General features: G+C 30.0%; 3 protein-coding genes and 1 long non-coding RNA gene across 4 annotated transcripts in view; 3 read left to right on the top strand and 1 right to left on the bottom strand.

Moving 5' to 3' along the window:
- Positions 1-9,491: 9,491 nt before the first annotated feature.
- LOC111685834 (60S ribosomal protein L24) lies at positions 9,492-10,536 on the top strand. Its single transcript, XM_023448118.2, has 3 exons — positions 9,492-9,572; positions 9,766-9,841; positions 9,914-10,536. The coding sequence occupies exons 1-3, from the start codon at positions 9,568-9,570 to the stop codon at positions 10,301-10,303; spliced, it is 471 nt and encodes a 156-aa protein (XP_023303886.1). The 5' UTR covers positions 9,492-9,567; the 3' UTR covers positions 10,304-10,536.
- Positions 10,537-13,992: 3,456 nt separating this feature from the next.
- On the bottom strand, positions 13,993-16,198 carry LOC111685844 (protein disulfide-isomerase A5). The gene is made up of 4 exons (XM_023448126.2): positions 16,044-16,198; positions 15,336-15,987; positions 14,667-15,275; positions 13,993-14,605 (listed from the first exon to the last, which is right to left on the bottom strand). The coding sequence occupies exons 1-4, from the start codon at positions 16,068-16,070 to the stop codon at positions 14,334-14,336; spliced, it is 1,560 nt and encodes a 519-aa protein (XP_023303894.2). The 5' UTR covers positions 16,071-16,198; the 3' UTR covers positions 13,993-14,333.
- Positions 16,199-18,206: 2,008 nt separating this feature from the next.
- Positions 18,207-20,910, top strand: LOC111685843 (condensin complex subunit 2). Its single transcript, XM_023448125.2, has 4 exons — positions 18,207-18,262; positions 18,397-18,705; positions 18,772-19,654; positions 19,759-20,910. Exons 2-4 carry the CDS (start codon positions 18,403-18,405, stop codon positions 20,859-20,861), a joined length of 2,289 nt encoding a protein of 762 aa, XP_023303893.2. The 5' UTR covers positions 18,207-18,262; positions 18,397-18,402; the 3' UTR covers positions 20,862-20,910.
- A 3,035-nt stretch (positions 20,911-23,945) lies between these two features.
- Positions 23,946-24,605, top strand: part of LOC124419944 — a 61,131-nt gene continuing 60,471 nt past the window's right edge. The window contains exon 1 of the long non-coding RNA XR_006940934.1: positions 23,946-24,271. This is a non-coding gene — a long non-coding RNA (uncharacterized LOC124419944). The remainder of the gene's footprint in view (positions 24,272-24,605) is intronic.

Genomic DNA, 24,605 nt, shown 5'->3' with positions numbered 1-24,605 from the left:
AAAAAGTCTCTTAAACAGAGACACTTTTTCTATAGAAAAAGTCTCTTAAACAGAGACACTTTTTCTATAGAAAAAGTCTCTTAAACAGAGACACTTTTTCTATAGAAACAGTTTTTTAAATAGAGACATTTTTTTATTAAAAAAGTCCTTCACCAGAGACACTTTTTTGTAGAAAAAGTCTCCTTAATAGACCAAAATTTTCTAAAGGATAAATCTATTAACTGAGTACATTCTTGAGGGAAATTTTTCTAAAAAAATTCTTTCTTTATCTTCTATCTATATATCTATCTATCTATCTATCTATCTATCTATTTATCTATCTATCTATCTATCTATCTATCTATCTATCTATCTATCTATCTATCTATCTATCTATCTATCTATCTTTCTATCTATCTATCTATCTATCTATCTATCTATATATCTACATATCTTTCTATCTTTCTATCTTTCTATCTTTCTATCTATCTATCTATCTATCTATCTATCTATCTATCTATCTATATATATATTTTAGGGTACCAAAGCGCAATGGGTATAGCTAATAGAAGTTTAAAAGGCAAACAATTTTCCTTTGCAAAATCTTATTTATTTTATTATATATATTTTTTGTTTGTTTTTATTATATATTTTATAATTTATATCGACATTAAATCAAAAAATTCTTCAAAAGATTTTATTCTTTCTTCATGGTCTGTTAAACTTGAAAACTTTTCATACCACTCCACCAAGGCCTTATCCATATATTCTTTATTTTCATCGAATTTTTCCTTAAATTGTCTTTCAAATGTTTCATAATCTCTATAAAAATCTTCTACCAATTCTTGACATTTGTATTGATATAAAATATCCTTAATAAATTTAGAATCCTCTGTTAATTGTTCGTCAGAAAGATCCATATAATTTTCAAGAATACTACTGACAAACATTTCCATTGCTTTCTGACGTTCAGCCATATCATCGTTTGATTCATAATCTTTAACAATATCAATATCTCTTCAAAATAACTCTCTCTCCAAATTTAGAAAAGATACTTTCATACAGAAAGCATCTCTTTTTCCTCTCTAATTAAGCAATTTCTTTAAGTGTCTTTAATCAGGAGACATCTCAGTGCATCTCAACAAGAGACTTTTCCTATAGAAAACGTGTCTCTCATCAAGCGACGTTTTCTCATCAAGAAACTTTTCGTATAGAAAAAGTGTATCTCAACAAATATTTTTATTATAGAAAAAGTGTAGATCAACATAAACACTTATTCTATAGGAAAATGTCTCTCATATAGAGACTTTTTGTATAGGAAAAGGATACCTTTTTTGTGAAAAAAAGTGCCGCACATCAAGAGACTTTCTTATAGAAAAGGGGGACACGCCTTTTCGTTTAGAAAACTGTATCGCAACATAAGACTTTTGCTATAGAAAAAGTGTCACTTAAACATAGACACTTTTTCAATAGAAAAAGTATCTGTCTGTCTGTCTGTCTATCTATCTATCTATCTATCTATCTATCTATCTATCTATCTATCTATCTATCTATCTATCTATCTATCTATCTATCTATCTATCTATCTATCTTTCTATCTATCTATCTATCTATCTATCTATCTATCTATCTATCTATCTATCTTTCTATCTATCTATCTATCTATCTATCTATCTATCTATAATAAACTTTTTCTATTACAGCAAGAATTTTTGAATTAACATTTTTTATAGAAAAATTTTCTTTGCAAACCATATTTTTTTTATTTTATTATAATTTCCTTTACATTAAATCTAAAAATTCTCTAAAACTATTAAGTTTTTGATTTAAATTTGTTATATTTAAATACTTTTCATACCATTCCAATGAGGCCGTATCCAAATGTTCTTTGACCTCTTCAAATTGTTCTTTGAAAACTTTTTCGAAAAGTTCAAAAAATGTTAAAAATGTTTCATTCATTTCTTTACATTTATATTGATATAAAATATTTTTAATAAATTTAGAATTTTCAGTTAACTGTTCCTCGGTTAGTTCCATATAATTTTCAAGGATATTGGTAAAAATGTCCAATGATTCCAAATTAGTACGCAAATCATTGGTTGATTCATAATCTTCAATCAATTGTGTTAAATTTTGTTTAAATTCTAGAATTTCTTCTTCATTGGAGTTCTCTAAAGATGGTTCCTTTAATATCTGATGGCTGATGTCAACACATTTATCGCCAAACGGTTTCATTAAATTATTAAAACGAATAATTGTGGTCAATTTAAAATTTTGTGTAATCAATCTATTTCCATTATCGTCAGATGGGTTAGGTTGAGGTTTAGCAAAACAAATCTGTAGAGTGGGTGAATGTAAATATATATTTCATTTTGTTTTGCCTTTGCTTACCAACCTGTATTATAAACAACAATATAAAAATATTCAACATTTTATATTCCGCCATTATTACTAATGTTTTAACAACAAATTCGAAACAACAACTGCATGAATCTGTTCAATATTTTATATATAAAATATAGTAATTAGTGAATGAACTAGATAAATTTAGTTAAAAAATTGCATTTTATAGGAAAAACTAATTAATAGCAGTAAAAAACCGCAAAATTATTAATTGATCTTAATGTTATTATTTATTTCACAAATTTATACTCTATTTAAATAGATTAAGTCCAACTTTTAACGGTTCAGTTCTAGTTCAGTTCTAGTTCTAGTTCAGTTCTAATTCAGTTCTAGTTCAGTTCTAGTTCAGTTCTAGTTCAATTCTAGTTCAGTTTTAGTTCAGTTCTAGTTCAGTTCTAGTTCAGTTCTAGTTCAGTTCTAGTTCAGTTCTAGTTCTAGTTCAGTTCTAGTTCAGTTCTAGTTCAGTTCTAGTTCAGTTCTAGTTCAGTTCTAGTTCAGTAATCATATTGTCGGCCATGTCCTACTATACATTCATACTTGTTTTGTTTTTAATTAGAATTTTAGCTTCTAAAATAGCTTCGCAAATATTTTTATTTTTAAAACAAACACAAAATCGTTAGCCACCAAAAGGTAAACAAAAAACAGCTGTTTACTTATTACTAGACAACAATAAATTGTAATAGTTTGAAATGAGAGAAAATAAACGTTTCTCTAATAACAACTTATTAGTGCTAAGTGGTAACAACTTCTAGTTATTGAAAAGAGCTAATATAACTGCTACATATGTATGTATGTATGTATGTATGTATGTATGTATGTATGTATGTATGTATGTATGTATGTATTTCGCTACAACATATTATGTCAGCAATAGTTTTGACACATTACTTCTCGACCAGTTAGTCACACTCTTAACTACATACTTATTTGGATGCTGCAACATAATAATAAAAAAGAAACTGAAATTTACCATACACCTCTTTCCTTTTGTCAAATACTAAACAATTAACTAACAGCATACTTTTCACATACATAAATGCCACAACAATTTTGACACTTCCCTTCCTTCCACCTGAACAGTAGAAACTTCACATGCCTCTTTCCCCAATAAACAATTTCTTATGCATTCTTACTTTTCCCACTTGCCCTTTTTGAAAATAATAAGAAAAAATCTTCCACTTACCTTCATGTCTCAAAATTGCTTTAACCTTGAAAAGGGGTGCTCCGCTATCACAAGCACAACATTTACACAAACACTTGATTAATTTACATTTTAAACACAAGAAGATTTTAACATTTTCTTTTCTTTACTTTTTCTCTCTTTCTTTTAAATTATTTCATAATTTTTTTCATACATTTTTATTAAATATTTCTTATTTAAGCTTTTTCTTCATTTTTACATTATTAACTATAATTTTAACTATTACTTTTAATATTTTATTACATTTTTTTCTTCTCAATTAATAATTTCACACGCGCTTTTTACCGGCTTTCAAAGAGAACTAAAATGTCTTTGCATCAAAAAAAGCAAAACCAACAAACATGCAAGCCCAAGATTAAAGATCTTAAGAGAGTTGTTAGTGTTTTTTTCTTGCAAATTGCAATAACATCTCTGCCCACTCTACCACCCATTTTTGTTCGTTTATGAAAAACAATAACAACATACTTTAACTCTGTCACTCTATCTCTCGCTCTGCCGACGTTTAAGTCTGCGTTTGTTTATTTTCTTAATATTTCCTTTAGTTATGTGAGAAAATTTTAGAAGTGCGTTAGTTACTTAAATGAAATGGAGTGTTAATTAAGCAAATATTAAATAAAATATTTAATATTTTAATAAAAAGTTGTTAAAAATTGTTTATTTTATTAATAAATAATAACATTTTTATAAAATATTAAAAGAAAAATTGAAATTTATAGTAAAAATTAACGTTGCAAAAAACTATTGTCAATTTAACAAATCATTGTGTCAATTTGCGAAAAAATAAGAAAAATATAAAGAATACAAGGGATGAGAGAGGCTGTAAAGAGATGTGGATGCGGAGCACACTTTTCCAAGGCTAATGTTTTGTTTGTTGGAATGTACTGAAAATGGTATGGTTTTGGTGGAAGTGTGTTTTGGGTGAGAAGTGTTCAACGGATTATGATGGTTTGTGGATAGAAAAGAGAAGATTGATTTTTGGTTTCTTGCCTAGTGCAAAGTAAAGCAGTTTGTTTTTGTAGTTAGTGTTTTGTGAGTATATAAGAAGAAGGGGAAACCGATAAAATATGATTTAGTTCATTCAAGTATAGATCTAGTTCTAGTTTAGTTCTATTTCAGTTCTTGTTTAGTTCTATTTTAGTTCTAGTTTGTTAATTAACATCTTTAAGAAATTTAATTTGTAAAAGTAGTTTATTTTTAAATATTAAAAATATATATGAGATAACCCTAAAGCTACTGAGAAAAAAAGTCTTATGTTACATTTAAAATATTGATAAGATTTGAAATTAATACTTTTAACATAAATAAACATAAAATTAATATGTACTATGTATATGACTAATTGATTACACTTAACAATTAATAAAACAAAGGCTTAAGTTTTGTTTGTTTAATTGTTTAGTTAATTAGTGTAACTATAATTAATTATACAATTTTTAGTGATTCTAAAAAGGCTGACCAAATAATTTAAATTTAAAATCTAAAATAAATAGCATTCATCTGTGTGAAGTAAACACATGTTTTTGTAAACAGAGCTGTCAATTTGTGTAAACACCAGTTATGGGATGCCACTTATAACTTCAGTAGCCGTTAAAGTTGCCATAGATTTTTTCAATTGTTAAAATATTATTTTGGTAAATTACATGAGACTGTTAATAACTTTTGTAGTATTGAATTGCAACTAAACTAGAACTGAACTAGAACTGAACTAGAACTGAACTAGAACTGAACTAGAACTGAACTAGAACTGAACTAGAACTGAACTAGAACTGAACTAGAACTGAACTAGAACTGAACTAGAACAGAACTAGAACAGAACTAGAACAGAACTAGAACAGAACTAGAACTGAACTAGAACTGAACTAGAACTGAACTAGGACTGAATTAGAACTGAACTAGAGCTGAACTAGAACTGAACTAGAACTAAACTAGAACATAACTAAAACTGAAATAGAATAGAACTAGAAATAAACTAGAACTGAACTAGAATTAAAAATCAACTTAAATAGAACTGAATTCGTACTGAACTGTCATTTAAATTATAACAGCTTTTGAGTTATGCCAGTTTTGTGGTAAAACATGTGCTTTATGAAATTTCATGCGATCTGAGACGTCATGTTTTACAAATTAATATTTTTAAAACAACACGTTTTATTTGCGGTTTAATTTAATGAAATCGTAATATATTGTTTATTTTAGACTCTAAAATTTAAAGAGATTATTGCGGAGAGGGAGAATATATTGTGTTTTTTTTTTTTTTGTAATTTTAAATTTAGATTAAATTGATAATTTGATTAATTATAATACACACGAGCATTTCTGTATTTAATTGAAAAACGAAATTGTATTTAACTAATATATTTATTATTTTTTTATATTATTATTTAAATTTATTATTTATTCATAATTTTTTGAAAAAAAAAGACAACAAAAGTAAATAAATATGATAAGTCTGCTTTTAATTAGTATAAAAGTTACTGAAATATTGAAGATTCGGAAATTTGTTAAACCTAACGCTGAAATGTAATATAATTTATTTATAATTGTAAAGTTTTTTTTTATTATTTTTATAAATAAAAATAGTTTTTTTAAGTAATATTTATATAAAATATTTTGGAAATTTAAAAATTTTCTTATAATTTTGTTTAAAATACGTAAATATTATACTAATTCCATAAATTCACTAAATGCCTCCAGTTTATGCTCAAATTCCTTTAAAGTTTTAAATTTTTCATACCAATCCATTAACGTTCTATCCCAATTACCTTCATACTCTTCGAATAACTTCTCGAAATTCTCTATAAACGGTTCAAAATCTTTAGCAATATCTTTTTCAATTTCTTTATAATTATATTTATTTAAAAGCTTTAAAATAAATCTAGTTTCCATAGTATGATTTTCTTCTGGTAATTTATAATAGTATTCCGTCGTATTGGCAAAAATTTCCATTATATTCATATTTTGAGGTAAATTTTTTTGATTTTCATAATTTTCCACAAATTTTATTAGTTTATTTTTAAAATTTTCTACTTCGGGCGTGTGTTCGGATAGTAAAGTTTTATCTTTTAATATAGCACGACTTATATCGGCATATTTGATGGCATATTCTTCTGCTAAATGTAGGAAATTTCTACCGACATAGTGTAAAAGTTTTTGTTGGGGTAAAAGTTCATTTAAGGATGAATCATTAGAGTTATCAAAGGATTTGGTAAAAGCACTCTGTAAACGAAAATATATAAGTTTTATATTTATTTTTATATTAATCTTAAAATTTTACTCTGACCTGTATTAAGATTATAAACAAAATTATAGAATTTAATTTGAACCACATTTTTGTGCAGTAATTCTTTTGAATTCTACTAAAGAACTAATGAAAACTATAAAAATATTTTAATTTAGGTCTCAACATAAAAGTGTTATTAGAACAATACTTTATAAAGGTTATCAAGAAAAAAACATAATATTGAAAAAAACAGCAACAAAATATAGCAAAAATTTGGATGATCTTTTATAAGATAATACAATTTTGAACCCTGTCTCTATTTCTAATATAAACAACATACATATATGTAGTTTTGATCAATAGAAAATTGTATTTTTTTAAAAAAATCTTTAAACAATTTTGTTATTATTTAAAAAACCTGTTCTTTTTTCCATTGTTTACTTTATTTTATTATCTCTTATAATATCACAAGAAATTCAATACCATATGGCAACTTTAATAACTGTTAAATTTAATAGTGGCATCACTTAACAGTTGTTTACTTAATAGCTTAATTACAATTGGAACCGCTGACGACAAATTACACAAAAAAAGAGCGAGCGACGAATTAAAATAAAGCGACTGTCGACCAGAGCTACAAGTAGGGTTCTATAGTGTTGAAACGAAAAGTCGACTTTTCAACTTTTTTCATTTAATTAAAAGTCGACTTTTTGCATTTCATGAAAAGTCGATTTTGCGGCTTTTTGACTTTTTTCATTTAATTAAAAGCCGACTTTTAGACTTTCGTCTTTAAGTATTTTATAAATAGTCAACTATTTGACTTTTTCTGTCTTTTCGACTTTTCGACTTTTTCCGTCTTTTTGACTTTTTCCTACTTTTCTATTTTTTCGACTTTTTAACTATTTTTGAGTTTTTTCCGACTATTGTTTCACTTTTTTCGAGTTTTTCCGACTATTTTAGAGTTTTTGACTTTTCTTTCCACTTTTTTTTTAATTTTCGACTTGTTTCTACAATTTTCGAGTCTTCGACTTTTTCCGACTTTTCGACTTTTTCTGACTTCTTTCAACTTTTTTCGACTTTTAGACTTTTTTCATTTATAGAACCCTAGATACAAGCCGTTGCAAATTGATAGGTGGCGGCGGCGCAAACATTTTAGGTCGGCGGCTTATAATAAAAAACATCAGTTTCGACAGAACGCCTTGATTTGGAACCGGAATACCAACTAGTAGTACAGAAACGTTTAGATGACAATTGGATCACCGCTCCGGAACGGCCTTATTCTCAATCGGCCAAAGATTGTCAACTCAGCAAAAGCTGTATCTACCGGACATTTTTCCCCAGAGAAGAACATCCAGTTACAACAACAACCGATACCATAGTCTACAGTCTACATGATTCTTCAGATGTACAGACAACAGTTAGAAATTTAGTTTTAGGACAGCGTCGTGGTCAGTATATTTGTAGTGTGAGGAATCGTGATGACATAGTACGTTTCTGTACCAGTGTTATGGGTTATGGTTATCTGGGTGATGATGATGCAGCTAAAAGTGAAAAATACCGTTTGATGAGAACGAAGAGCTATTAGCTGAAATTCACTTTTAAATGAAGATGAACATGATGCTTCTATCAGTTCAACTAATACCATTACGGCTCCTTACAATGATATCACATGTCAAGCCAACTGTCAGCGATGTAGAAGCGTTTCCTATAAATCTACTTATGATGACAACGATGAGAAACCTAAATAAGTTAATAATTTAGAATGATCCAGATAGAATGATAACGTAACTTGTTAATGGAACATTAACTAAGAAAATAGACTAATAAATAGGGTTCTATAAATCGACTTTCGAATAATCGACTTTTTGTCGAAAAAAGTCGAAGTCGACTATTTTGTTCCAAAAAAGTCGATAACTCGACTATCGTCTATGAAAAAAGTCTAAAAGTCGACTTTGTAAATAAAAGTCGAAAAAATCGAAAAGTCGGAAAGAGTCGAAAAACGTCGAAAAGTCGAATATAGTCGAAAGTCGAAAAAAGTCAAAAAGTCGAATATAGTCGAAAGTCGGAAAAAGTCGAATATAGTCGAAAGTCAAAAAAAGTCGAAAAGTCGGAAATAGTCGAATATAGTCGAAAGTTGGAAAAAGTCGAAAAGTCGGAAATAGTCGAAAAGTCCGAAAAAGTCAAAAATAGTCGGAAAAAGTCGAAAAGTGGACTATTTATAAAATATTAAAAGTCGAAAAATCGACTTTTAATTAAATGAAAAAAGTCTAAAAGTCGAAAAATCGACTTTTTAATAAATGCAAAGTCGAAAAGTCGACTTTTCTTTTCAACTATAGAACCCCACTAATAAACGTAAGAAATCCTGTAAAACCAGTTTTGAATCTGGAAAAGTCCGATAATCATATATGTAACTAATTATTTAAGCCTTTTTAAAAAGTACATTTTTTTAAATAAATTTTTATTTAACAAAAGTCTTTTACTTACCAAAAGGTATTGTCTTTTAATAATAAAATAATTTTTTATAAAAATTGTAATAGTTTTTACCTTGTTTTTGTTTTTTTATTTAAAAAAATCATAATTCTCCCATTTTCTTTACATTTTATTTTCTTTATGACAGTTTAGCACAAAGAAAAAATGCAACTCTTCAATCATTTACTACCCAACACTAGATGTCACTGCGATCATTAGCGTCTATCTAATGTCATTTTTGACAGTTGTCATTCTTTGGCCCATTTCCGTTTCTTTCTACTGACAACAACGCAAGATGAAGTACGTATTTTTTTCGTAATGTAGAAAAATTCTCAAAAAGAAAATTAAAAATTATTAAAAACATCCCATAGTGCATGAAATAAATATTAAAGAAAATTTTTTATTTGTGTGAAAGAGAAATGCATAAAAGTGAAATTTTCCATTGAAACAAACCACTAATGGCGTAAAAAAATGTTTTGTTTTTATTTTGCAGAATCGGTTTGTGTTCATTCAGTGGGTACAAAATCTACCCCGGTCATGGCAAGACCATGGTCAAAGTTGATGGCAAGGTAAGTTTTAAATAGAAAAAACTAAAATTAAAAACAAAAAACTAATTTTACTTATTTTTTGTTTTGTTTTAGTCCTTCACTTTCTTGGACAAGAAATGCGAACGTTCCTACTTGATGAAGCGTAATCCCCGTAAGGTTACCTGGACCGTCTTGTACCGTCGCAAGCACCGTAAGGGTATTGAGGAAGAAGCCACCAAGAAGCGTACCCGCAGAACACAAAAGTTCCAACGCGCTATTGTTGGTGCCTCCTTGGCCGAAATCATGGCTAAGCGTAACATGAAACCCGAAGTACGTCGTGCCCAACGCGAACAAGCCATCAAGGCCGCCAAGGAACAAAAACGTGCCACCAAGGCTGCCAAAAAGGCCGCTCAACCCGCCGCCCCTAAAGCTAAGGCTGCCCCCAAGCAAAAAGCCGCTAAGGTTCAACAAAAGGCTGCTCCCCGTGTAGGAGGCAAGCGGTAAACAGCTGTTTTTATCCACACTAGTTGTTAGTCATAGGTGGCTTTTAACCTGCCTCCCAAATGGGTGGCAAGTAAAGTGTTTTTTTAAAAATAAGTCAGTGTTTTTGTTAAACATCCAAATGCAGAAACCAACTCCCAAGATACAAATTGACGTGAAGTGAAGAGAAAAAAAATAAAATTTAAAGAAAAGCTAAAGCTTTACGAATGCAACATTCGTATAGTGACAAAAAAGTTGATCAAAGTGTTTTTATTTCAAAATTTATATAAAACTAAAGTTTTACGCGATTGAAGGAGAAGATTTAGAAATAAGTGCTACAAGTTAAAAGTGTTTGTTGCTCAGAAAGTATCAATATAAACAGGGGCTTTATAAGGTCAATCACCTTTGAAAGCAAACATGCCTATTTGAATTAGCTGCGACGTTTTCCAATACAACTTGAAATGTTAAGTTATATAGAATAGACTTGCAAATAGTAGATCGGTTAATGTTAAATCTTAACTCAATAAGTTCAAGTGTTGGTCTTCATATTGCATTCTTCATAAAAGTGAAAAATCAGATCAATATTCTTAACATTAGACTGATTATATAGTCACGACTATAGACTGATCTCTAGTTAAAGTCTATTTAAGACTATAGTCATTTATATTGGCGGATATATAACCAAGTTGTTTAGTCAGTACTATGGACAGCCAAGGCTCTAGACTGATCTATAATCACGACTATATACAAAACTAATCGTTGCCATGACAATAGGATCTCCTCTCCGGAACGACCCGATTCTCAATCGGCCAAAGATTGTGAACTCAGCAACATCTGTTTCAACCGGAAGTTTTTTCCCCAGGAAAGAACATCGAGTTACAGCCAACCTGTTACAACAACAACTAAGCTTATGCCTTACCTGAAGTCAGTACTATGGAATTATTTATGTTCAAGATTAATGACTATCGACAAGATTATAAATGGATCTATTGTCAACAATTCAGTCAAATTATAGTCAACACTAGATTTTTTTGTTGAAATAAGTTATAGTCTTCATGAAGTCGATTTTTGTCTATTTTCTATATTAATAAGAAGTTATTTTCTTCAAAAATATCAACTCAGCTGATTTTTTTTTACTATTCAGCTAAGTCAAGTTCTTGAAACTCAATTATAAATCAAATTCAGCTAAGATTTTATCTCATAAGTCTGAAAGACGATTTTTCATAATTTTCTATATTAATAAGAAGTTTTTTCTTCAAAAATATGAATTCAGCTGACTTGCTTACCTATTCAGCTAAGTCAAATTCTTAAAAACCCAATTACTTCCTCTCTGAAGTTGATTTTTTGATTATTTTCTAAATTAATAAAAAGTTTTTTCTTGAAAAATTTGAATACAGGTGATTTTTTTATTATTCAGCTAAGTCAAATTCCTTAAAAACCCAATTATAAATCAAATTCATCTAAAATTTTACCAAATTCAGCTACGTTATATAAATCCTAAAAACGATTTTTAATAATTTTTATAAAACAATTTTTTCTTCAAAAATACGAATTCAGCTGACTTGCATACTATTCAGCTAATTCAAATTCATGAAATATATAGATTAACTTTAAAATATTTCATTCAGCTGACAAAAATTCACTATAGAAATGACAATTTATCTGTGTATATTTATTATAACTAATAAAGTACGCAATTTTACTTAAAAAAATGTAATTCAGCTACAATTTTTTGCTATTCAGCTAATTTCGAAATCGAACTTTGTAATTCAGCTGTGTATAATTATTATCTTTTAGATAAATAATGAATTTTACTTTAAGATAATGTAATTCAGCTATAAATTTTTGCTATTCAGCTAAGAGAAATTTATTATCGAGATGAAAATTTTACAATTCATTTATTTATTTATTATCTTTTAGATAAATAATAGATTTTACTTTAAGAAAATTTAATTCAGCTAAGATTTTTTGCTATTCAGCTAACAAAAATCAATGATAGTAATATAATTTGCCAATTCAGCTGAATATTTTTGTTATTTTCTTTCTAAATAATGTATTTTAATAAAAACAAATTGAATTCAGCTAACAATTTTTGCTATTCAGCTAAGAAAATTTCATGAAAAAACCTTTATAAACAAATTCAGCAAACATTTTAGGTTGTTCAGCAAAAATGCAATCAGATCCAGAGTTGAAGCTTTCAGAATTTGGCGTAATAACAAAAACGTCCAAACTGATAAGATGCGCAAAAAGGCGAGGTCTTCGTGTGCCAGAGTTCTAAGACGCCGAAAAGCTCTACACGAGCAGCGTCTTAGCGCAAAGGATCTTGCTGCTTCAAGGGGCAGCAAAACCTATTGGTCGCTCGTTAAAAGTGTAAAGGATAATGCTAGTTCTTCAATTTCTGAGCTCGAAAGGGTCTCAGTAACTATGCCAAATATATTCTTTCGAGCGCGTGTCGTTAAAAAGGTTTTAACGGATCTCAGCATAAACAAGTCTCCTGGACCGAATTCCGAGAGTTTTAACGTGAACACTAGCCTTGACGACCTTATTTCACGGTGGTCACTTTCATACACTAGATAGACTTGAGAACGGTCTACCATCGTCCCTTTATCCTTCAATGAAGAACTCAAGTGGCAATTTTGTACATTGGTTTTGACCCGTCCATGCACAAACACTTTGCTGAAGTACTCGAGCTATCTAATCTCTGATATCACCTAAAGACGTAACCGGTGGACCGAAGTACGAATCCATCAGCCACTACGTGGATCCCGAAGGAACCTGAACCAACTGACCAGCCAGGACATAGTCCTGCGGGCAACTGGCCACCCGTGGTACCAAATTATGCGGTGTACTGGTCTGACCTCTTTCAATCTATGCAAGGTCTAAGCCAAACAATAGACTGTAACCAATTTTTTAGTCCCGGCCAGACTAGAGGTATTGGCCACCTCTTTTTACCCCGGGATTACAATGACACCAAGGTGAAGGCTTCACCAAGGTAACATACCCCCGGGAGAAGTCTTCTGGTACCAGATGGCATACCGGCAGTGGTCATGAAGCAGTGCACTTTGACGCTAGCTCGTCCATTAGCTAATATCTTCAGCATTCTATACCATGACGGCAAATTTCCTGAATGCTGGAAGATTGTTAATGTAATGCCAATTCCTAAAAAGGGAGAGACTAATAATCCTGAAAATTACCTTCCAATAGCAATTTGTTCAGGCCTTTCTAAAGTTATGAAAAGTATGTTCAATTTTCTTCTTGTCAAGTATTAAGAGACCAACAATTTACTTAACGACTGCCAGTATGGCTTTCGTAGGGGTCGCTCTTTTGGAGACTTAGACCTAGTTCACATTAGGAAACTTTTGTTGAGAAACTTTTGATTTTGTGTGTGAGAAAAAAAGATGGTTGATATTTCTTTCTCTTTCTCTCACACACAAAAATCGAAAGTTTCCCAAAAAAAGTTTCCTAGTGTAAACCAGGTCTTAATAGCCTTACTTTCGGAGAAATTGTGGAATCACACTATTTCTCCATTTTGGCGAAAGTAAAGTGGTGGTTTTAGATACTAGAGTATAGTCTAGAGTCTAGTTATCTCAAAGGCGTTCGTGATAGGTGTGGCATGGTGCACTTGTAATAAAACTGATTACATTTGGTGTCGGTAATATGTCATCCCTTGCGAGCTGATCCAATTAACAAGAAAATAAAGAAAACTCTAGAAATTGATTTCAAAATAATTTTATAAAATTTTATTTTTAATTCACAATTAGTTTTTCTTTTTTCAATTTTATTAAGGAATGTTTTTCAAAACGCAACACTTTTGAAGAAAAATAAAATACAGTTATACTTTTAACAATACTTTTTATCAGGAGTTTACAACTTGTAAGAGTTACATACAAAATATTAATCAAAAAATATGTAATATTTCGAAATTAGTTATAAAAATATAATATAGCTATTAAAAAAAAAAGAAAAATAGTCTTTAAGAGATTCACAGTAATGTTGTTGTTATTATTTTACAATAAAATAAAGGGTGGGGGGGGTGGTTCGAAAAAACAGGCAATCACAATTCTTCATGTTGAACATTTTGTGCAATTTCATTTGCTTTTTTCATATAGGCAATGAAATCCTCACGTTTACGTCCTCCCACATATTCGGATTTAGTTTTGAGATAAGAAAAATACTTAATGGTGGGATAACCACGCACTTCCTGTTGCAGACAAACACTATTGTCACGGGTGCAATCTACTGCCGCCAAAATCATGCGTGGATCATCTTTTAAGGCCTTGGCAGCAGCATTAAATTCGGGTTTGGTGCTTTTACAATGGCCACACCCTGTGGTAAAAGATCGAAATTTGTTAATCAAATGTTACAATTTTTTCCAATTTTTACTTACAGGGCGCATAGAACATAACTAAAGCATGTTTTTTCCTTTTTAATGTACTGCTAAAGGTGTTTTCATTAAGGAATAAAACCTCGGAATCTTCTTCCTCTTCCCAGGATTTCTCTGGTGGTGGAGGTGGTGGTGGTTCTTTGGGTTCTTTCATGAAATCCACAATTTTTGTGGCCTCTCTAAAGTTGACATCATATTTAAATTGACCATTTACAAAATATTTCAAGGTGGGATAACCAGCCACCGAAAATTGTTCTGCTAAAGCTGGCTCTTTAGTAGCATCTAAAGCTGCTAGAACGCCGGGTATGTGTTGTTGTTTCATTTCCAAGGCTGCTTTTTCATATTCCGGTTTCAAGCGTTTACAGTGACCACACCAGGGAGCATAAAACATTACCAATACTGATTTCTCATCCTTTAGGGCGGGTTCAAAATTTTGTTTTGTTAAATGCACAATTTCAGAATTAGTATCCGCTGACCAGTCAGTCTCCTTGGGTTTTTTAATGGGTAAAGAAGTGGGATCCCTCATAAAAGCCATAATAGCCTCCTTATTGCTATCACTCTCATAGATTTGTTTCATTTTACCATTTTCAAAATACATAATAGTGGGAAAACCTAAAAAGCCCAAACACTTTAGTTTATACCCATTAAAACTTTATTTTCCTTAATACCTACCCGTTATATTATAAGTTCTTCTAGCCATGGCATTAGCCTGTTTTTCCACATCCATGGCCGCCAATATATAACCCTCACTTTTTAGTTCTGTGGCCGCTTTGGAATAGTCAGGTTTTAAACGTTTGCAAAAACCACACCAGGGCACATAAAACATAACTAACATAGGGCGGGGATCCTTTTTCAAATGCTTAACAAATGAAACATAATCTTTGAAATGTAACACATCTTTGCCCATAGCATCCTCTTCCCAGGGCAAATCTCCCGCTGGATCACGCATGAAATTTATCATGGAACTAGCAGACATTTGACGATCGTAATCTTTGTGGAAATCTCCATCCTTGTAATGTTTTAAAATCACTGGCGCCGGATTTACCTTTAGTTTTTTACACAATTTCTTTTTATCCGCCTGTGAACAGTCCATTAGAACCATGGTGCCACTACCTTTAATAGCCTCGGCGGTTTCTTTAAACACTCTTAACTGTTCGGCGGATTGTTTAGTATTGCTGGTATATAAAACTAAAACATTTGTTTTAGTGCGCAACAGTTTTTTGAAATCTTTATACTCGGTAATATCATCAATGATGACCGAATTTGTTTTGCCATTCAATTTGCCGGAAGCCGGTTTTAATATGGCTACCATTAAAATCAGGCTCTAGAATGATATTTTTAATATTAATTTAACATTTCTTTAATTTAAGATATACTTACTATTATACTTAATTGTTTGCTAAACATTTTGTTATTTAATTTCCATTAGATATTGTTTAAAATACAAATTTCCAATTGTTTACGGCAAATTTTTTTGCAAATATCTTTACTCTAAGAGGAATAAAACAAGGTTTTAACATTTATCAAAAAGATGTCAATTTCCTTATCATATTAATAACTAGAAATGTCAAACTTCATATAAAAAAACTATAGAAATTAGTTGTTGCCATCATCTTGTTTAAAATTCCCCTTGACCTACACAATTACGGGTTTTGGCATTTTCTTTTTTTGATGACGTTTCTTTCGATAAGTTGTGTAGGCGATTTAAGAGAGTTGCCATATTCAACGTAAAAGAACGTTTATGTGCGTCCAGAAGGTTTTAATTTTTTAATGTAAATATAATACAAGTTTGGAAAATTTGTAATATGAATTAAACCAAGTATACTTTTCTAAGGCACAGAACTTCGCTGAATTCGTAACTGGACTGTAAAATTGAGTAAAATGTAGCCACAACGTATACCCTGTGCAATTGCTTCTTCTTTTTTTACGATTTCGTTTTTTGTTGGAATACCAATTTTCAATCGTTGCGTAACTGAATGCTGAAACGTAATCGAAATGGAGAATATCGATTTCGTTTGAACATAGTAAACCTTAAAATAGACTTCGCGTTTCCGGCAGCCTTTTTCGATATAACTGCCACTATATGTTGTATAACACATAATAACAAAAATACTATCTTTTGTTTGCTAGAGAAAAATATTTTCCTTGGACTTTATTCTAAAGAAAAGTTTTTTCCTTAGATATTTTATCCATGGAATAGTATTTCTCTTAGAAATTTTTCTTTAAAAAAACTGTTCCATTGAAAAAATTTCTACATAAAATGTGTTTTTTAGACAGTTTTCTATAGAAATGTGTTTTACAGAATTTTCAAAAGAAGGTCTTTTCTTAAAAATTTGTCGTTACTAGAAACCTTTCTGTAGAAAAGCTTAAAAAATATATTCGTTTTGTAATTTTCTATAGAAAAGTGTATCAGTTTTATTATTTTATATAAAAAGTTTGTTTTTTTAACTTTTTATAAATGTCTGAACTTAGTATTGGACAATTATCTAATAACCACGGAAACCAAAATATGCAAATGCATGTTCTTTATGGTGCGTTGTATGGTCTTATGGATGATATATTAACTTGTTTCAGACCAATTTAAGAATTTTGGCATCAATTTGTTACAGCCTATTTTTGTATATTTTACCCATAAAAGCATAATTTAGCATGATTTAACCATTGTAGCATATTTAAAGAATATTTTTGAGTTTTAGAGCATATTTTGATGTTTTTCGCTTAAGTTTTTCATATTTAAAAAATATTTTTTTAGAATTTAATCTATTTTTTAACATAAAAAAACAATATTTTTTTAATTTCTTTTAAATTTTTTCATTTTCATATTATTAATTGAATATTCTTCCTTTTCGTTTATAAAACGTGAATAGTAAAAATACAATAGTCTCATTAAACCGAATGATTTGGATTTTTTTCATTAAAACTCAATGGTTTTTAATAAAAAAAGTAATTTAAGTCGGCGATAGCTGATTTTATTTGGAATTTAAATCCTCTTAATCTAGAAAATAACAAAAATCTGGTTACTTCAACATAATCATAATCATAATGATCATAAATCGATATTTTATATAACTAATTTTAAATCGTCTGTTATTCCCAATAATAAGTAAGCAATCTTATAAATAAAAAAAATAAGAGATTTTCTTTGAAATTTAAATTAAAAAACTATAACTTCTTCAAATTATTCAAAAATTTATTAAAAGCAATATTTTTTCTTACAAAATACATTTTTAAATTCAAATTTAAAAATTAATTGACATAGTGGCATCTTTTCGGTGCAACCCTGTATGTAATGGCTACATTTTGCCTAAAAGCTACACTAAAATACAACTCTGGCCAACAACGGCGTTGATTTGCTGTGCTATTTGAAAACAACTGAAATTTCCACACACAACTACAAGCGCGTTTTTGCTCTAAGAAAAATAAAACAAAGCAGGAAAAAGAGAAAGGTACAAAAATTAAATAAATAATTATAGAAAATAAAATAAAGGAAAAACGACAAGAAAACTATAAAAGAATTAAAAGTGGAAAACAGTTATTTTTAGCAAGAATTTTTAAGAGAAAAACTTACAATTGCCACTAAACAACAAACAATAATAAAGGTAAGTAAACAAAAAAAAAAAGTGAGAAAAAACAAGCGAAATTATGAAATATAAAAAGGACGCGGGTAGAAGAGCGAACATTTAAAGTGAAAATATTTGTTTAAACAAAAAAAAAAAAAACATTTTTTCTTTAGGAGAATATGACACCAGCCCATACAGATTCTCCTTTAAGACGTTCAGAGGTGGGCATATTTCGAGAGGGCCAACAAAATGTCACTATCAATGATGATGAGGAGGAGCGACGGCAGGCCAGAAGAAGAACTTTATTGGCTGGCAATAATACAGGAGAGTCGTCGACCTTTGAAGAGAATGAAACATTAAAGAAATGTCTGGAAATCTATAATGGCAATAAGTTAAGCAAAGAAAATGCCTGGTCTCTTTCGCTCATCGATACATTGTCCACTTTGCTGGAAAGGCATCATAAATCTTTAAATAATTTTAAGGTAAGCGTGATGAAATGTGAAATTAACCATAACGTAAACTATATGGGAAAATGTTTTTCTTTTCAGGTGGCTGGTTCCTCTTTAGAGGCTTCTTCTAAGGTTTATAGTTTAAGAGTAGATTCCATACATTCGGATGTCTTGCGCATGTCTGCTGGTCTTAATGCTCAAAAATATAAAGAGAAACGCATCGATGAGGATGATGACGATGAGGCTGAAAATGAAGTGGCCACGGGTGGAGATGGCAGTAATGATCCAAATGCTAGTGCTGCTGGTTTAGAGGGAGCTGAAAAACAGGCGGCTAAACCTAAAGCCAAGAAACAGCGTAAAAATCTTTCCACGGTAACTAAGAACAAGGATACATTAAATGCCCGTTTAGATACGGTACCCCTGCAAGATCCTGTTTTTGGCAAATTAAACTCTATTGTTGGCTCTATCAACTCCTCGAATCGTTTGATGAATAACATCCTTCTAACACATGATTCAGAATTGCGCTTAAGAACTACTTTTCTGATATGGGATAAACAAGAATTACCCAATTGTGATTATACCGAGGAAGTAGATTTACACACTGATAACGAAACGGAATTGGCTCCTTGTGATCGTTTGTTTAAAATGAAACGTCCCGAGGATATCCAACTGCGTCCGCTGCATGGTGGTTATGTTATATCCGATACACCAGAAGCTAAAGATGAGGATGATGAGCAGGATAAACGTTCTCGTTTAAATAGTATACAATCAGATGGTGATGATGGTCCAGCGGGTTGTAATGATGATGATATGATGATGGGCGGCGGTGGTAATGATATGTGTGATTTGGCACCATTTGCTAATACTAATGAAATGGGCATGGCTTTCGATATAAATGCTGAATGTGAACCTATGCCTATGTTGAGTCAGCAGGTACCAATAATGGATGTTAATTATGAGGAATTGGATGATTTGACAACAGGTATTTTAAAAATTTTGTTTTCTTTTTTTAAAGCTAGATTTTCTCTTTTAAAAAAGCTTTGAAGAACTTTTCCTAACTGTTTGTCTTTCCTGCTCTTATTTCAGAGGAACGTACCGCCATTAACAACTGTCGTGGCCTGCGCAAAGCGCCCATACTTATCGAAGATTTACGCCCAGTCGATGCAAGCTCCAAACTTGAATATTCTTATCGTCCACTCGATAAAATCTCACAATTTTGGGCAGGACCCTCTCATTGGAAATTTAAACGTGCACGTACTGTACGCTCCAGTTTAGCAGTCCAACAACAACAAACCGAAATTGGTGGTCGCGCCACAAATCAAAGAGGCACAAAACGCTCCAAAAAGGCGTTGGATAAGAGTAAATCGAAACATTTGAAATTTGGTGAATTTCACGATGAACTTTTTATAAAATACGATGACAAGTTCAAGAGTCGTAAGGCTAATATACAAAAGAAATGGGATCAACGTAAACTTAAACTACCGATTGATTTGCAATTGGATATGGATAGATTTTTCTATTATTCCCTGGCACCTGGTTTGCCGGTGCATATAAAGGGTGCAGAAAATGCGGGTGTTACAATATGTAATGGCTCTGAAGAGGATACTTTACAAAATCATATGGATCATATGGCCACTGATGATCATCATTTCGGACAAGATGATGATGATATGCAGCATGCTAATATGCCCATGAACGAAGAACACCACACACGCAACATGACAAATGTGGCTGATGCCCTTGGCAATGAAGAAGGTTTGGATAATAATTTTGCTCCTAATGAAGGCAATGGCAATGATACCATTCTAGAAATAGCCACCGATTATGAGGGAGCACCTACACAGGTTACCAAGATTATAGTACCATTTGCCAAGCGTGCCAAAGTGATTGATATGAAAAATCTTAAACGTAGTTGTACAGTATTGCTAACCAAACAGCTTAAACAACCAATTGTTGAGCAAGAGTTGCCGCAACATCCCATACCCAAACAGGAGGAATACCAAGATGGTGTAGCCAGTTTTCATGAGGTCTATGAACACCTGCCCGAGCTATTGTCACAAAATATGACTGCAGCCCTCTCCACCTCCATAGCATTTTACTCTGTGTTACATTTAGCCAATGAACATAATCTGCGCTTAATACCCCAACAAGATCTTAAAGATTTCAAAATACGCAAAGTGGCAGGATAGTTTAGGGATTTTTTTCAATTTATTTTTACTTACAATATATGTTTTTTTTACAATAAACTCTTCAATAAATTAATTGTTTTGAATTTTTAAAATGCAAATATAAGTTTAACATTTTAGATTTGAAATTAAATCTCCCTTTTTGTAGGTTATTTAATTATGTTAGTTAATTATGTTTAAAGCTTAACACAAACTTTAATAAATAGTTTTAACAAAAGTTGTCTGCAAATAATAAAACAAAAATAAAGTATTTTAATGTGTCAAATTTTAGTTTTTAAATCAAGCTTTCCACGCATTAGTAGACATTAGTATACGAGAAAAATTTTCTTGTTAATTTAGTGTTAAAAAAAGTGGGGTTATGTGTATATTCTATAAATAAAAAAAATTTTATATTTAAACCTTTAAAATGTTTGAAATTTTATTGCAAAATTTTCCTAAAATTTTACATTTTTCTATAGAAAAGCGTTCTATTTTAAAAAAGTTTTTCATACAAAAATATTTTACTTAAACTTTTCTCAAAAACCATTTACACTGCTCTTCTATAGAAAGTGTCTTCCTTAGATTTGATTCACACTGGGAATTTTTTGTTTAGAAACTTTTGATTTTGTGTGTGAGAGAAAGAGATGGTTAATATTTCTATCTCTTTCTCTTACACACAAAAATCAAAAGTTTCCCAAAATAAGATTCCCAGTGTGAACCAGATCTTAATAAGTTGTAAATAAAAAAACTGTCTCCCCTTAAACAATTCTCTATAGACAAATTTCTTTCTTAAGTAGTTATCTAAAGAAAAGTGTCTTCCTTAATACGTTTTCTATAGAAATGTATCTTTCTTAGAATGTTCTATAGAAAAAGTATCTTCCCTAGAAAGATTCCTAAAGAAAGTTTATTCAACAGATTATTTTCAATAGAATTCTTTCTGCAATAACTTATGTTCTAGAGAGGTTTCCTTAGAAAAGTGTTTTATTAGAAAGTTTTCTATAGAAAGTATATTCAATAGATTGTTTCTATAAAAATGTCTTTAATAGATTATTTCCTAAAGAAATGTGTCTCCACTAAACAGTTTTCTGTAAAATAGTGTCTTCCTTGAGACAATTTTCTATAGAAAAGTTTCTCTCTTTAACAGCTTTCTAAAGAAAAGTGTTTTACTTAGTAATTTTCTAAAGAAATGTTACTTTCTATGACTGTTCTATAGAAAACTATTATAGCTATAAAGTTTTCTATTGAGAATTGTCCTAAATAGACTGTTTCTATAGAAATATGGCTTTTCTAGATATAAAACGATATCCTTAAACAGTTTTCTATAGAGGAATGTCTTCTTTCAAAGAGTTTATCTAGAAAACTTTCTTCTTTAGAAACTTTTCTATAGAAATGTTTCTTTCTAAAGCCGCTCATTAAAAAACTATCTTCCCTTGAAAGTTTTTTTTACAGAAAAGTATATTCAATAGATAGTTTCTATAGAAAAGTGTCTTCCCCGGCTCTTTTTTATACAAAAATGTTTTATTAGAAAATTTCCTATAAAAAGCATATTTAATATATTGTTTCTATAAAAAATGTCTTTAATAGATTATTTCCTAAAGAAATGTGTCTCCACTAGACAGTTTTCTATTAAATAGTGTTTACCTTAGACAGTTTTTTACAGAAAAGTTTCTTTCTTTAACAGCTTTCTAAAGAAAAGTGTTTTACTTAGTAATTTGCTATAGAAATGTTACTTTCTAAGACTGTTCTATAGAAAACTGTTATACCTAGAAAGTTTTCTATTAAGAATTATCTTAATTTTCTATAGAAATGTAACTTTCAAAGACTTTTATCAAGAATGTTATTATGCCTAAAAAGTTTTCTATTGAAAATTATCTTAAATAGATTGTTTCTATAGAAAAATGTCTAACTAAAACAATTTTCTATAGAAAAGTGTTTCCTATGCTAATACTATGAAAAAAATGCGTTTCTTTAACACATTTATACAGCAAACGTATTTTCTTGAAAAGTGTATTTTGACAGTTTTCTATAGTAAAGTGACTGCCTTAAATGGGTTTCTATAGGAAGATGCTTTTCTTTAAACAATTTTTTTTTTATAATAAATGTCTTCGTTATATATTTTTCTATAGAACAGATTGTTACAAAAATAGTTTTCCATAAAAAGTATCGTTCTTTAACATTTTTAAGATACTTTTCTATAAAAAGTATGCTTCTTTAACCATTGCTATACAGAAACTTATATTTCTATTCTTTTCCTTATAGAAGTATCTTTCTTTGAATGTTTTCAATGGAAAACTATGTTTCTTAATTAGTTTTTTTATAAAAAAGTTTGTGGCTTAAGTTTTCTCCTAAAAAATTACAACTTTTTCAAAAATTCCTTATTTGTTTATTTTTAAATTATAATTTTGTATCTTTAGGAAAAGGTACAGTCATTGGTTATCATACATAGTAGTTCTTTCATTATCTTTAGAACATAACATTAGAACTATCAACCCCCAGTAAACTGTCAAACAATCATAAAAAAGAGTACAGTCCTACAAGTATTACTAGACTACAGTTAGATAAATATTACTAATGTAGCGTAATTTCACACAATATATAAAAGTTTTTATAACAGAAAAATAGGCAGCACGCTTTCAGGATCATTGTGGTGAATAAAAACCAATGAATTAATGTAAAATTCACCATCGTGTTGAAAAAATCCTTTAAACTAAACAAGCAATTTGAATAAGATTTGTCAAAAACAGTAGTTTTAGCAAAGTCTAAAACCATTTTTAAAAACAAACAAAAATAATCCAGCATATGGTAACTCTCTCTGAAATATGGCATCACTAATTTTGTATTATTTATTAATACCAATACGTCGCACTTAACAAGTAACACAACCACTCACAAAATATGAAAATCAGCGAATAGAAACCTGCTTTTCTTATCTATATTTTGTTCATACATTAAATACATTTTCTTAATTCTTATCAAATACAACAACCACTGGTAAATATTAGTAATATTATATTACACACACACAAGTGTCTCACACAAAAATACAACCCTGAGTTTGTTTATGTTTTTCTTTAGTTTATTTGAGAAGTTTCATTTAAGAGTGTCAATAAATAAGTGAAAAAACATGTTGTTGTGTTTTTTAATTAAATTAAAGTGGTAAAAAAGTTATAATTTTTCAATAAAAGTTTATAAATGTTAATTGAAATGTCTACTTTTGGGGCATATTGAAGTTATGGCATAAAATGTAAAATTAAAAAAGAAAATCGAGTGTAAAGTTTGTAAAAAAATGGCCGAGATAATGTGCGGCCGGTGAAAAATTAAAGCCACAAAGAAAGTAAACAAAAAAAGAATATGTAAGAATTGTTATAGAAGGTGATAAGAAATGCACTAAACTGAAGTTCTTTTCTAATGGATGGACATTTTGCAGCATTAAGGTAAGCGTGTTTGATATTTTCATGTTTAGAAGAATTTTAGCAACATGTGGTTTTAGCCACCATACAACCTCCCCTTTAAAAAAAACCACTTAAATGCCAAACCATGATACAATTATTAAGGTAGTCTCGTCCGTACAGCTGCGTATTAATATTGAGAAAAGAATGCAAAATTGCAAAAATTATTAAAATGGGAAGAAAATTAAAGTTTAGTTTGTTAGTCAGTTAATTAGTTAGTTAGTTAGTTAGTTAGTTAGTTAGTTAGTTAGATAGATAGATAGATAGATAGATAGATAGATAGATAGATAGATAGATAGATAGATAGATAGATAGATAG

This window comes from Lucilia cuprina, chromosome 2, assembly GCF_022045245.1.
Source record: "Lucilia cuprina isolate Lc7/37 chromosome 2, ASM2204524v1, whole genome shotgun sequence".
In the NCBI taxonomy this organism is placed as follows: Eukaryota; Metazoa; Arthropoda; class Insecta; order Diptera; family Calliphoridae; genus Lucilia; species Lucilia cuprina.
This window is presented reverse-complemented; position numbering and strand designations above follow the sequence as displayed.

Excerpts from the sequence above, each read along its gene's own strand:
- LOC111685834 (XM_023448118.2), top strand. Across the intron at positions 9,842-9,913 it reads TGGTCAAAGTTGATGGCAAG|TCCTTCACTTTCTTGGACAA; the intron begins GTAAGTTTTAAA and ends GTTTTGTTTTAG.
- LOC111685844 (XM_023448126.2), bottom strand. The coding sequence starts at position 16,070 with ATGTTTAGCAAACAATTAAGTATAATA. Across the intron at positions 15,988-16,043 it reads GCAAACAATTAAGTATAATA|AGCCTGATTTTAATGGTAGC; the intron begins GTAAGTATATCT and ends ATATCATTCTAG. Across the intron at positions 15,276-15,335 it reads AAGAACTTATAATATAACGG|GTTTTCCCACTATTATGTAT; the intron begins GTAGGTATTAAG and ends TGGGCTTTTTAG.
- LOC111685843 (XM_023448125.2), top strand. The coding sequence starts at position 18,403 with ATGACACCAGCCCATACAGATTCTCCTTTAAGACGTTCAGAGGTGGGC. Across the intron at positions 18,706-18,771 it reads AATCTTTAAATAATTTTAAG|GTGGCTGGTTCCTCTTTAGA; the intron begins GTAAGCGTGATG and ends TTTTCTTTTCAG. Across the intron at positions 19,655-19,758 it reads ATTGGATGATTTGACAACAG|AGGAACGTACCGCCATTAAC; the intron begins GTATTTTAAAAA and ends CTCTTATTTCAG.